This window comes from Sphaerodactylus townsendi, linkage group LG05, assembly GCF_021028975.2.
Source record: "Sphaerodactylus townsendi isolate TG3544 linkage group LG05, MPM_Stown_v2.3, whole genome shotgun sequence".
In the NCBI taxonomy this organism is placed as follows: Eukaryota; Metazoa; Chordata; class Lepidosauria; order Squamata; family Sphaerodactylidae; genus Sphaerodactylus; species Sphaerodactylus townsendi.
Genome location: NC_059429.1, coordinates 79,131,033 through 79,144,757, shown reverse-complemented (window position 1 = coordinate 79,144,757; position 13,725 = coordinate 79,131,033). Strand labels below are relative to the sequence as shown.

Below are 13,725 nucleotides of genomic sequence, written 5' to 3'. Positions count from 1 at the left end.
CTCCACATGGGCCCTGGCAGCCCTAAACAGAGTGGGGGTGGTGGAAAGTGCTGTCAAGTTGCAGTCAACTTATGGCAACCCCATGGGATTTTCAAGGCAAGAGACAATTCAGAGGTTGTTTGCTATTGCTTGTGTCCATATAGTAACCCTGAACTTTCTTGGTGGTCTCCCATGTAGTTACTAACCAGGTCTGACCCTAATTAGCTTCTCAGATCTAACAAGATCACGACTGGCCTGAGCCATCCAGGTCAGGGCACCTCAACAGAGAGGATATCACATTTCTTCTCAGCTTCATGTGAGCAGGGATCATGTATCAGGGAATTTTGGAAGACTGTGGAACCTGGCCTCCTCAACAGCAGAAAAGGTTGCCCATCTAAAGTGATCATCTTGCCAAAGAGGCAAGTGACCCTGTCTGCTTCTGCTCACCCCTTGGCACCTTAGTGGTAGCTTCACCAAACATTTCCTTCAGAGATGCTTGGCATTCATTCCCAGCAGGAGACCTGGAGAGCAAAATACCAGTGGAGATTGCGGAGCAGTTCCCTCTTGACTAGCTGGCAGCCACAGGCCACTCAACCAGCTCCTCTGTCCCTAAGAAGAAGCCCTGTCTGACAGAATTTCACTGTCTGAAATGGTTCCTGAGGCCTGTCATCAAGAAAGGCCTTTCCCTCAACAGATCCTAGCCCTACGCAGTTGGTACTGTGCAAAACAGGAATCCTCCATCCTCTGGAATTGCTTCCAGATGTGGAGGAATGGGGCACTCACACTTACTAGCAGGTCCTCGCATTTGTGAGGGACTCAGTGCAGACACATTGTGTGGGGGTGCAGAAGGGGATGCTGAAAAGATAAGGATTTGAGATGGCAGCATCTCAGAGTGCACTTCCATGTTTTCCTTTTGTGCTGCCTCCAGCCCCTTCTCCTGTTCCTCAGAAGGCTTACTAGACTCTGGAGCAGTGGTTCTCAACCTTCCTAATGCCGCGACCCTTTAATACAGTTCCTCATGTTGTGGTGACCCCCGACCATAAAATTATTTTCGTTGTTACTTCATAACTGTAATTTTCTGATGGTCTTAGGCGACCCCTGTGAAAGGGTCGTTCGACGCCCAAAGGGGTTGCAACCCAAAGGTTGAGAACCGCTGCTCTGGAGGAACCGGAGAAGGGGAGCCTAGTCTCTCCTCCAGCTCCTGCAACGTCCTTATACTCCCTTTTATTTTTGGTACCAGTGCCAGCTCTCTCCTGGTTTAGCCCCAGCCCTAGGCCAAACTCTGAAGTCTGTTTGGGTGGGCTCTACGTGGGCTGGGTGGGTATGTATTTTTAGGAGGGGGGGATGGGGATGGTTGATTAAGGAGTTTGTAGGATGGTTTTATATGATGGTATTTAATGGTGTTTTTATGATTGCATCCTGCCCAGGGTCTGCTGATAAGTGGGAAATAAATGTACAGAAAATAAATAAGCAAACACAACACCCTGGAGACTCTCGTTTCCCCAAGCGCAGGGAAAAGACAGGTCAGAAGTCTCTTCCTCCTGGCACTGACAGCAGCTGGGGGAGGGGCAGCCTAAACAGCAAACCCTTGCCTGGTGCCTACAGCTGCCTCAGACACTTCTGCAAGCACTGCATCACTGCAGCCTCAATAAAGAGGGTTTCGAGGCCTCTTAATTTGCACCACCCCAGCCGGAGGAAGACTGGTAGTAGAAGGCTGATGTGGTCAGGATCTCCCACACAGCTGCAGAGAAAGTTGCAGTCCTTACCTTCCTCTACTGTACTACTCTTCTAGTTTACATTTCCCACAGGGGCACTCCCCCTTATATTGTTCATTTTGTCCCCGTGGACTACTTCACCAGGCATGCTAGCCGCTGCACTGGACTACGCTGCACTCAGAGTCTGAACTACCGGAATATATATATTATATATATAAATATAACCATCTAGCTATCTATCTAGTATATGACAATATATACTAGGTTAGAATGTTAGATTAGGATTCGAGAGATCTGGGTTCAAATCCCCACTCAGATCAAGCTCAGTGGGACTCCTTGAGGCAGCCAATATTCTTCAGCCTAACCTAGATTTGAGAAGGTACACAGTTAAAAGAATAGCAAAAAACCAACCCCACAAAAAACACCATAATACACAACCACTCCAAAAAGAAGTATTATTTCCTAGTCAATGCACAAAAGTTAAGCTAATCAATATTTCCATGCGTGTAATCAAAACAATTTTACATTGAAGCAGCAAATTCAAGCTACAGTCCTTTAACCATCCTATTGTGATGTGGTACGTTGTGATGTGGTTCCTGTTGTGTATGTGGGAAAACTCGAAAACTCCAAAGCTCCAAGATAGGTAGCCACCTAAACCACCTGCTTCGCAGTTCATTTGCGTCTTCAAACCTTTCCACTACTCAGTAGCATTTATTGGGAGGAGGTGGGCAGGGGCCCCTAACCCAAACACCAGTGGCATTGGTCACATGGGCGCATTCGATTGCCCTTTCCCCTATGCCCCCACCCACCAACCTCTGCTTTCATGCTGCCTTGCAGGGCCCCAGCTCACATGGCCCAACCCCTCCCTCTCCCCCCCACACCCATCCCCCGGCCAAACTCCCCCTGCTTTCCCTAGCCAAACTCGCCTGGCCCCTACTCACCTGGTCCACTGCCTCACCCAGCCAGCTACCTCTACTGGTCCACTACCTACCCTCACCACCACATTCCCATGACCCCAGCTCATCCAGCCTGCCACCTCCCTTTCCCCCCCCCCCCCGCCAGACTTACTGCACTCACATAGCCCCAGCTCACCACCTCACCTGCTGCCACATCTAGCCCTGGCTCACTCTGGCCTGCTGCCTCCCTCTCTCCCCCACCCCATTCACACTCACACAGCCTTGGCTTGCCACCTCACCCGGCCCACCGCCTTGCATGGCCCTCCCTCTCTCCCCCATCCAGCCCCCAGCCAAACTCCCCCCCCCCAGCAGTGGGGAACTAACAGTGATGGGGGGAATTTGCAGTGATATGCTACTACCACCATTTTTGTGTTTGCTTACCTCAACTGTAGAGTTTATTACAATTCCCATGAAAATCTTCATTCAGTGTTAAAGTGGTGGATCCAATTCACAGTTTTAATGCTCATCTTTTTAAAATAGAAATCCCAATCTCATTAATTTGTTACAACAATCAACCACAGCTTATCATCATGTAAGCATACACAATGGTCTGTCTAATCAGGTTTCCTGTTAGCAATGCAATGGCCAGTACTGACTATTGCAGCGAGGCATATGAAACAAAAGAACTGTGATGTCTTTCAGTAATCTGGCACTTAATACCTCCATAAGAAAGCTATTGTCTAGGCATGTTTATCTGTTTGGTAAAATAGCAAGCACTGATACTACTGAAGTCAATTCCAGCAAGTTATCAACTGACTGTATCAGGTGAAGTTATCAACTGAAGTCAGCAGATGTGTTTATTTAGTTCTTGATTCCCCACTTTTTCCCAAAGGGGACCTAAAGTGTGTTGCAACATTATCCTCTCCCCTGTGTTATTCTTTCAACAGCTATGTGACGTTAGTTAGGCTGTATGTGTCTGATCCAAAGTCATGTTAGCAAGCTTCCACAGCAGTATGGTTTTGACCCTGGGTCTCCTAGACCTTAGTCTGACTGCCCAGCCACTGTACCAAACTGACCTATGATCACCCATAAAGCAGCCAATTTAAAGTTGCATGATACCTCCATGAACATCTTCTTTGGGCACAACAGCACTGAAAGAGTGTCCTCTCTTTAAGACAGCATGTGTTTTGAATTTAGGAGCTCTAGCACTCAGATTCAAGCACACTATTCTCTGCATCACTGCAGAGTTTTTTTAATGGAGGTAGGTACTCTGGTGCGGTGCAGTGGTGATCATCCAGTGACACAAGGAGCCAGTATGGTTTCACCAGACTCTAACCTGTTTTGTTGGTTTGAACAACACACTGGCCTGTCTTGGACTGCCCATATTTACTTGCCTTCCTGTTCTATGCTTGCCTGCCAAACTGCCTTCAGACCTGATATCTCTTAACGTCCTGAAGTGGTTCCTTTCCTAGAGACAGTTTACAGTGACACGAGAGCAACTATAACATCTAGAAGATCATGGCATCTTGGGAAGAGCTGATCACGCTGAGCCTCTGAAGTGAGAGTTTCAGGCAAGGTACCAAAGCAGTAGCAACAGCGAGTCAAGTTTCTGAGTGCTTACTAATCAACGCTTTCAATCAGTCGAAGACTATGAGGCAGTTCATACGGGACAAGATTGCAGATGTAATTCCAGGGCAGCAGCTCAGATCAAGCTATGGGTTTCCTCAAATTCTAGACAGGGAAAGATGTTAAGACTGTCTTTGAAGTCATCTTTCATGATGATATAAGAAAGTTCTTGTCGGAAAAGCTCGGCCTTTGATGCTAGATGCAGGACAGATATGTGCTAAGGAAAGGCCAGTATGTGGAATCAAGGATAGAATTGCAGGCAATGAGGAGCTTCCTGTGTGTTTTTTCTACTGCTGTTGTGGCAGCCATTGGGACTGACGGTAGGTGGAGGCTCAGCAACAGGGTGGTGAACTCACTATGATGGTGGCTGTGGATGGTCTCTCACCTTCCCTGTCGGTTGTTAGTGCTGTCTCAGCAGGGATAATCTCCTGGCCATCTTTCTCTCCAGCAGTGCAGCATCCTGACAAATGTATATTTATGGGTATACATTAAATGAGTGAAGTTGGCCAGTATGAATCCATCCAATCCAGTGGTGGGATCCAAAAATTTTAGTAACAGGTTCCCATGGTGGTGGGATTCAAACTGTGGTGTAGCGCCAATGGGGCTGGGCGGGGCACAATGGGGGTGGGGCTAAGGCAAGGATGCAGCCGCTGCGCCGGTCCTTGGGCCGGAAATGAATGCACGCAGGCGCAGGCTGCCACGCATGCCGGTGCACCTCCTGCTAGACTGCTTCAAGTTCTGCGCACTACTGCTGAGAGAAGGGGCGTAACTAAGGCAAAAATCACGTGGCAAAATCACCAATTAGTAACCCCCTCTCGGCACACACAAATAATTAGTAACCTACTCTCGGGAACCTGTGAGAACCTGCTGGATCCCACCTCTGATCCAATCAGTAAAACAGTCAGTTGACACATAGAAGAAGAGTATTTAAAAGGCGAACAATAATAATCAAGATAAATCAGTACCATAAAAATCATTAGTCCATGAAATCATTTGTTAAAATCAAGTTGTTGCAAAAATTGTCAGTATATGTAACGGTTTTTAAACCTATCAAATCAGCAATTTAGTAAGCCAATTAAACAAAGGGAGAAATTCAGCAATCAGTTTAGTCATCTGCGAAATGCCCATCTTCGTAAAGGTATGCAAAGGCTGGTCATCCTTTCAGACTCTCTGGTTTGGGCAAGTCATATACAAAAGGACCAACTCCTTTGTGTGCTGCCCTTTAGCATGCATGTGAAGACATGTGCTAGTGTTGCTATGCTAGCACTACAACAGTTAAATAAGGCCTGAGCCAGGAAATCCACTGATCAACAGGCCTTGGTGAGTTCTGCGGACAGGAAAGCTGCCATTTTCTCAACAGCTCTGTGATACTGCAAGAAAGTGAGCAAGCAGTCTACCTATCAAAAAGGCATCACAAACTCTGTGTAATTTTGCACACTTTCCTTTTTTTAAAACTCAGATAGGCCTGCCTTATGCTAAGAATCAAAATTTCTAAAAATAAAATATTTAAGTCCATCGGGAGAAAAAATTGTAAAGCCAAGTTCTGTTCTTCCAGGTAGTAGGCATGCAATGTGCATCTGTGGAAAAAGTGATTCAGTCAGTACAGGAACTGGACATCCTGACTTAAAACACTTCCCCCCTGGGGGTGTTGCTTTGATCTAGTGTGATGTCAGACCCCACATGGGAGAGATCCAACCAAAAAGAATAGTTTGAAGCGTTCTCATTAATGATTGGCTAACTCATATAAATGTGGAGTACAAAGCAAGCAGGAGAAAAGAGGCAAATTGAATGTTGGTGTTCAGTAAAATTATCTACATGTGTGTGTGTTGTTTCCATTGGTGTTTGTCAAAATGGCCTTAGGTCATGAGTGGCCAACCTTTGCCTGCAGCTTGTGCCTAATGTGGGTTTTGTAGCATACATGGATAGGAAAAGGAGGACCTGGCTGTGGCAAAGAGTCAGATTTTCGCTAGCTAGCTCCCCAGTCTGTAGGCACAACCACACAAACGGTCTTGAGAGTACAGGCGGCGCCATATGGAGGCACCCTTGAGTTGCGTTGTCCCATAACATACCACCATTGACTTCCTCAGCCTCCCATGAATTCTTTTGATTCTAAAATCCACATGTGAACAGAATGAGAATGAGGAATTCTGGGCGCCATGGTGTCAATCAGGAAGCCAGGCATGATTCTGGGAGCTTTTATACCCAATCTGTAACTAGTTTTCTCCCCCCCGCCCCCAATCATTTTCCACATTGTGAATGGGGGGGGTGATTAAACATTATATATTAAAATGAATATTTGTGATTTGGGTATATCTACAATAGTGGCAGAGACCATTCCTCACAAATTCAAGGGGCTGTTACTTGGCCTCTCAGGCTAGAAATTATATTTTCTCTTATCTGTAAAAAGACCAACTGTAAAGAGAGATTTATGAAACTATGTGCCAACTCCCCCCCCCCCCCCCCGCAATTTCTCTGAGACCTGCCTCCAATGCATATCAAGAGACACACCATGGGTTTGAGGGACTGTCCAGCTGTGTATGTGATTTTTAAGGGAGGGCATTGTTAACTTCAGAGTATGGCACCATCCTCTCTGTCCATCTCGCACAGTGCTGTTTGACCCTTTTGTGCACCTGGCCTTGTCTGTTGAAAAGCGGGGGTGGACAGGAGGGGGAAATTGACAGAGAGGCCTGTTCTCAAAGCTCTAATCTACTGCCTGCCTTGAAGAGAACGCACAGCAGAGTGGGCATTGCCGGAACAACCACCGTTACTTCAAGTTTCTTAAAAGTTTTAAAAGACATATGAAGTTAACTGCAAGGGCATTTCAGCCAGCTTCAGCCACCACCATCTGGTCCATTAAAACAAATCTGGCGTGCTTCCTTACTCCACTCTCCCCCCACCCCCACTGTGTTCAGAGGGGAGGGGATGCGGGAAAAGAAAGCTCCCAGCTGCTCTGACGTTTGAATTTAGATTGGCCACAGCTGGCCTGTAAAATGTGGAGCAAAAGCTCTTCTGCTTCAAATTAGGATGAGGAGGATGGGAAATGCTTTTTAAAAGGCCAGTGCCACTTAAAACATTCTGTAGGGAGCGTGTCCTGTTGATGGCCATAAAACTGAACCCCAAACTCTGAGCAGGGAATCTGTGCCACTATCCAATAGTTCTGTGAACTTTTGATGTTGCAGCATCTTTCTGGAGTCATACAAGAGAAGGCCAGGGAAGTCAGTTAGATGTTCTGGAAAAAGAGTCAAGAATTCACCTGTACTGAGAGTGTGGAGTGCCTTGGAATTGGGCAAGAAGCATTCCAGGTTCCCAAAACGGTCCTAAGCAATGGCCTCTTAGTCTTCAATTCCTCCCAAGACAGTGGGAGGAAATCTAACTAACACAGTGGGAGAGGTGGCTTTCTTGCTAGGTTTCTGGGTGTCCCAGGTTTGTATCTTGCTTTGAGTGTACAATATGCATAATTCAGTTTCAGTCCTGTGGAGGGTTGTAGGTGTCTTGTTCACTATATAAACAAGCAGGGCCTTAGGCACAGATTTTTTAATGGCTGCCCTGTACATTTTGACAACCACTGTAGTAGTGCCACCTTCTGGTAAAATGTCATTGAATCAGGAATCTTGTTGTCAGTATTTTATAGACTGAGTGTGCAGGGGAAGTTAAATCTGGGCTTTTTTTCACATACTAGAGAGTTGAAGGCTTCAAAGGCAGAATTTTGGCTTTCATCTTGCTTCTATTTGTTTTATTTGTTTTAGGTCGCAATGAATTAATAGCAAGGTACATCAAGTTACGGACGGGGAAAACACGGACAAGAAAACAGGTAAAGATGTCCTTGGTGCTTTTTGAAAAAACGAGTGTAGTTGTAGCAAGGAGGAACACCATATGAGGGCCCACTGAAATCATGTGTGTCTGTTTTCATGCATGCATCACCCACTTCCATAACTTCATTTATTCTTGAGTCGGGCGATGAACACCTCAGCTGGCAACTAACATGAAGGGGAGACCTTTGACTTCAAGGCTTTTCTTCTGTCTCCTTAGTGTGCAGTCAGACCTATGCTTCACTACCCTCTGCCAGTTTTTTCTTCCAGACATGGATAATAATTGCCTGGCTCATATAAGTGTTATGAGAGTCAACATCTGCCTGATTAATGGTTTACATCCTTGATTGAGAGCTGCTATAGGAAAGATGCTATCTTAACTGTGTTTTTTGTAAGCAGTAAGCACAGTCATCTGAAAATTCTCTTCTTTGAGCCCTCTTGAGCCTAATAGAATGCTGTAAAGCAGAAGTATATACAGGGTTTGCCACCAAGCCGTGGACTTGATAGATGGCCAAAGGGACAGTAGAAATGGGATTAATGTGGTTTTATCTCAGAAAGAAGGTGGCCACCAGCATAGACTATGGACAGCTGATTTCTGTGTCTAGCTGTACATTCAGCTGTAAATGTTGCTCAGACCCTTAGAAGTTCAGAATAGTGTCTACTATTTATTGCCCGTTCATTAGTTTTGGTGATTCGATAAAACCATATTGGCTTTTTTTCGGGTTTTTCTTTTACCAGTTAAACCCCCCAGGTGTATTTGAAAAGCCAAATACACCTGGGACTGAAAATGCTGAATAATATTCAGCTTTTTAACCCTGGCACCATTTCCCAAGACCACGTGGACTTAAGAGCCAGCAGAGACGTGGAGGAAGAAAAAACTCTCCATACTGAGCTGGGCAAGCTCAGTGCAGCATGGAACTCTGTCTCCCACCAAGGCTTTCTAAGCCATCTGGGGTTTGAAAAGCCTCGTGAGGAGAGAACACCATCCCACACTGGGCAGGATCAGCATGGCTTGGAGATCTTCCCTGCCCCCCCCTGCCCCCCGCCCCCCCCAGCGAGACTCTCCAAGCCCTCTGGGTAGAGAGAGCTCTATACTGCACTGGGCAAGATCAGCACAACATGGAGGGATTGGGAACCGGGCGGGGGGGGGGGGGGCTGAAAAATTTCAGGTTTTTTTAACTTGAAAATTTTCTGTAACAGCCAAGTAAAGCTGATTTTTTGAAAATTTCCAGGTTAAAGAAACCCAAATCCAAAATTTACAAATAATTTTTTTATCAGTGCACTTGCCAACAGTCCATGTATTTTTTCAAGCTTCACTTCTGTCTCCTGCTGTTCTGGGACTAATCTTTGCATGTTGCCCATGTTATACATTGGCTTCTTCCTAGATTGTTAGGATAGAATTTATTTTGCAATAGCTGCTGAATCTGAATTATACATAATAATTCTTATAGGGTGTATCCCAAAATATATAGGGAGCATTGAAATAGAGTTGTGAGTCACTAGGTTTTGGTATCAGAAAGTTAAAATCTCTGCCAACGAGGAATAAACATAAGTCTAAGTGAATATCTGCATGGGTTCACTGGTTCAAATTTATGTGCATAGGTAATTAATTTTAAAAGCTGTTCATAGTAAAGGATGTTAAACAGTGGTCAGAAAGAGCCCCGAGTGAAACTTCAGCTTTAATGACATGAAAGATTTTGTGTGAGAGACCCAGAATGGACTACAAATCATAGAATCACAGGCAGTGATACAGATTGCACTACCTCTTTATATTTATAACAGTGGCTGATCATACAAAAAGAATCTTGTAGTAGAGATCACTGCTGGATCCTTGTTGCCCTTTGAGCATAGGAGTCTCTTTCCCCACCCTTGCCATTTCTGATTCAGTATATTTGTGCCCAGCTGGAAATTCAGGGAACACAATTGAGGGAAGGCACTGCGTGCATCTGTCCTGCAATGCTTTTTCTCTGCCCTGCAGACTACCAGGAGATCAATTAGCAGGGAGGCCATGTGGGTTTTGAGGGGTGGGGTAGAATCCCCTGAATGAGGCCATCTGAGATCTGAAAAAATCCTCATACAGGCAGGCCTCTTGACAGCAATGGGTATGTTTCTTTTATTTGATATTGTACAGCAAGGATAATCTAACAATAAGATATTGTAAATGTTTTCTTGGAATCCAGGAAGTTTCTGACAAGATTTCAGATGAAACACCTCGTCTAGAATACCTCTGTAACACATGCAACCAGTATACTCAGTCTCTTACTTAATTGCGGGTCCATCTATATTCCAATTTTGCAACTTCTGTATTCTGTGATGGGTTGAGGAATATAATCACATAGACATCTGAAATGAAATGCACAATGAATATATTTATGAAAGTCAGGATATGCAGAAAAAACAGCCTAAAAACTATTTTCAGTGATTACGTCTGCTGACTTTTCTTGGACCTTGAGTCCTTTATCGTCTTTGCAACACTGTGAAACTGCAAGTGCCAAGGCCATATCAGTGCTGATGTCCCATAGTGGTTTCCCACTATGCTCATGGTTGACTGAAAGTGTTCTTGCAGGCCTTTTGCTTTAGGGAACTTTACCTGTACCTGCAGTTATTCTGTATACCCAAACCCAGCCCCTAGATTTGGTGCCCCTGTGACATTCTGATGTCACTGTACAAGAGAAATGCTTTAACGATCCACAAATTCCGCAAGTGTTGTTAATATCAGAATTTATGGAGCTACTGATGACAGGTCAGGTTGCGGGTAACTGAAAACAGTAGTATACCACAGTCTTCATTTCCTTCAATTTGATTGTTGCTTTTTGATAGATGCAAAAAGATGGTAAAAGAGGGCAGACTTCACTTTGGTGCTGTTCCTGCTTGTTGGCTTGTTACATGTCATGCACGTTGCTAATCACTGGAGAGGTGCTCTGGTAGACTGCTGTGTTCATAGAAATATAGAAGGGACCACCTGGAGTAGATGACTGCCTCTACACTGGCAAAACACAGGTCACATGTCTGTGACACAGACCAATAGTTAGTCTGCTTGGTGGTCTTTGCCCCAGAATGCTTAAAACTGTCCAAAAGATACTTGGAGCAAATGCAAGAGTCTGATTCTGTTTGTGTAGTGGAGATCTATGCTTTGTGATCGCTGCAAAGATTCCTTCTGAAGCACATCTGCACCAAATACGAGTTGGGTTTCTATCCAAAACAGTTACCTACTTGTCAGAGCTTCAGTTTCATGGCTAACTGACAATTCCTGCTCTGCAAAAGTAGCCCAGGGCCTTGGACAAACAAGAGGGCTGTCACATAGAGGTGGTGATGAAATATAGCTTTATGCCTGCCTCCAGAGCTCTAGTTGCTTAAAATAGTGATAAATTGGAGAACATTCCACACCCTTGTGCCTAAAATTAGATTCTTTAACATTTACAGCCCCATCCAAAGGGGAGCGGTGCAGCTTTGCGCTGGCGTGTTTGCCTTCACCAGGGCACCCCACAACCCCACTGCTGGAAGTTTGGGCTACGGTGGGGCTGCGTTAGTTTTCTGCTTGAGCACCAGCAAAGGGGGAGCATTCCTGTTGTCTCCCTCCCAGAGTTTAGGCCAGTTGTGCGGCGCACTGGCCCTTCGACATACACCACACTTTCTGTGGCATGCATCCATTCAGCCCTCTGGAGCTTTTCAGCAGTGGGGAGGTCCAGGGCTTTTCTCTGCTCCCTGTGCCACTGAAATGCCTTTTCGGAGGTGGCGGGGCATCAGCACCTCAGCCCCCATGGCCCACCATTTCCAGGTTTGGATAAGGCTGCCTATGACTCTTGTAGCAAGAGTAAACTTCTGAAATGCTACCTGCAGTTACATCTGCCTTCTTTTCTCCTCTATGAAGACAATCCCACTGAAAAATATTTCAAATTCCTGGGTAGCAGCAAAACAGTTTTAAGGCCCTGTGGTAGAGAAGCACTCTGATATTTCAGTTCCTAAGTGGAAACATTTTTCAGCATCCTGGATTGTATGTAAGGGATCAATTCAGTCTTTTGCTGAGGCAAATGAAAGTAGCGCATCTGTCTTTGACTAACTGTGGAGAGCAGAGCTGTGCTACAGGTCTGGAAAATCACAAATGTTATGCTGGGAGTAGCTCAAAATCTGCAAGGTCACTGATTCCTGAAACCATACGTAGTAAGTGAGCAGAAGTCACTGAGAGAAAGTAATAATACAGCTGACTGTACCCACTATCAGAAGCTGTTTCTTGATGATGACATACCCAAGTGTTGTAGCTTAAATCCATGATGTTCAGTGGATGGTACCCATTTTCTCCAGATCAGGGCTTAGCTGTATTCTTATGACCAGCACTGCCTGCCATTTGTTCAGATGTGCCGATACCACTCCTCTGGAATCTCAACTGGCTTAAGAGGCCTGGTGCTTGAAGCGCTGTTGTCACGCAGAACACTGTGGGATCATGTCTTCATTCTGTTTGTGTTTTCCTTTTTGAATGGCTTGGCGGGACTTAGGTGTCCAGCCATATACAGGTTCTAGCTCGGAAGAAGGTGCGAGAGTACCAGGTTGGCATTAAGGTACGTTGGAGACCCTGCCCATGCATCCGTGGTGTGTGAGCATGGGCAGCCCCCTCTCCTTCCTCTCCTTTCCTCTGGTTGACGGCTCTGCTGTTTTTCCCCTCTCCTTCTGCTTTTCTCTCTGCAGGTCTCTAGCCACTTGCAGGTTCTAGCCAGACGGAAATCTCGCGAGATTCAGTCCAAACTTAAGGTATGCGCTTCCTCAGCTTTCCCACCTTTGAGCCATGGCCGTGCTGGCAACTAACACGCTTGCCTTCCAGTTGCCACTCTTTTCCTTTTTATGTATTTGCCCCTCTTCCTTTGTTCCTGGGACCAGAAGTTTTCAAAACTCTGCTGAGGTAAGAGAGAGCTAGAAGAAATGTGAGTTTTTTTAAATAAATGTTACAGGTTGTTCAAAAGAAGATTTAAAAGCAGTGTGCAACAAATAAAATTAATGCACAACAGTGTTAAAACTAGCAGTTGACTGAAATATAGTAAAGCTAATAAAAGAAACATAAAAAGATGAAATGTGACTATCAAAATCATTTTGAAACAAGGTTTTTGATGTGTCTTCAAAATGATAAAGAGAGACTTGTGAACGTGTCATGGGAAGACTTTCGAAAGCCAGTTCTTTAACAAAAAAGGCTTTGCCTCTTGCTAAGTTAAGTCTAGCCTCCACGTGGAATAGCATCTGTAACAGGGTTGCGGTTGCAGGTCAATAATGCCAGAGAGATTCACATAGAATAGGACACCCCGCTTGTTAGAATGTGGCTAGAAGGGAATAGAGCAGCAGTGGTGTAGTGGTTAAGAGCAGGTGCATTCTAATCTGGAGGAATTGGGTGTGATTCCCCGCTCTGCCGCTTGAGCTGTGGAGGCTTATCTGGGGAATTCAGATTAGCCTGTGCACTCCCACCCATGCCAGCTGAGTGACCTTGGGCTAGTCACAGGTCTTCGGAGCTCTCTCAGCCCCACCCACCTCACAGGGTGTTTGTTGTGAGGGGTGAAGGGCAAGGAGATTGTAAGCCCGTTTGAGTCTCCTACAGGAGAGAAAGGGAGGATATAAATCCAAACTCTTCTTCTTCTTTTTTTACCTTGACACCCCCAATACATCTTCTCCAAGAAGGTGAAATTATTCCAGCTGCAATTAGGAAGATAGAGGAATGAC

General features: G+C 45.4%; 1 protein-coding gene across 6 annotated transcripts in view; it reads left to right on the top strand.

The window, feature by feature from the left end:
* TEAD3 (TEA domain transcription factor 3) overlaps nt 1-13,725 on the top strand; it is a 112,568-nt gene that overhangs the window by 76,879 nt on the left and 21,964 nt on the right. For 2 of the 6 annotated variants that reach the window (XM_048496711.1, XM_048496710.1), the window contains exons 3-5: nt 7,963-8,027; nt 12,519-12,581; nt 12,709-12,771. In XM_048496711.1, the coding sequence (XP_048352668.1) occupies nt 7,963-8,027; nt 12,519-12,581; nt 12,709-12,771 (191 nt within the window). The remainder of the gene's footprint in view (nt 1-7,962; nt 8,028-12,518; nt 12,582-12,708; nt 12,772-13,725) is intronic. The other 4 variants (XM_048496714.1, XM_048496712.1, XM_048496715.1 and 1 more) reach the window with 2 other exon arrangements.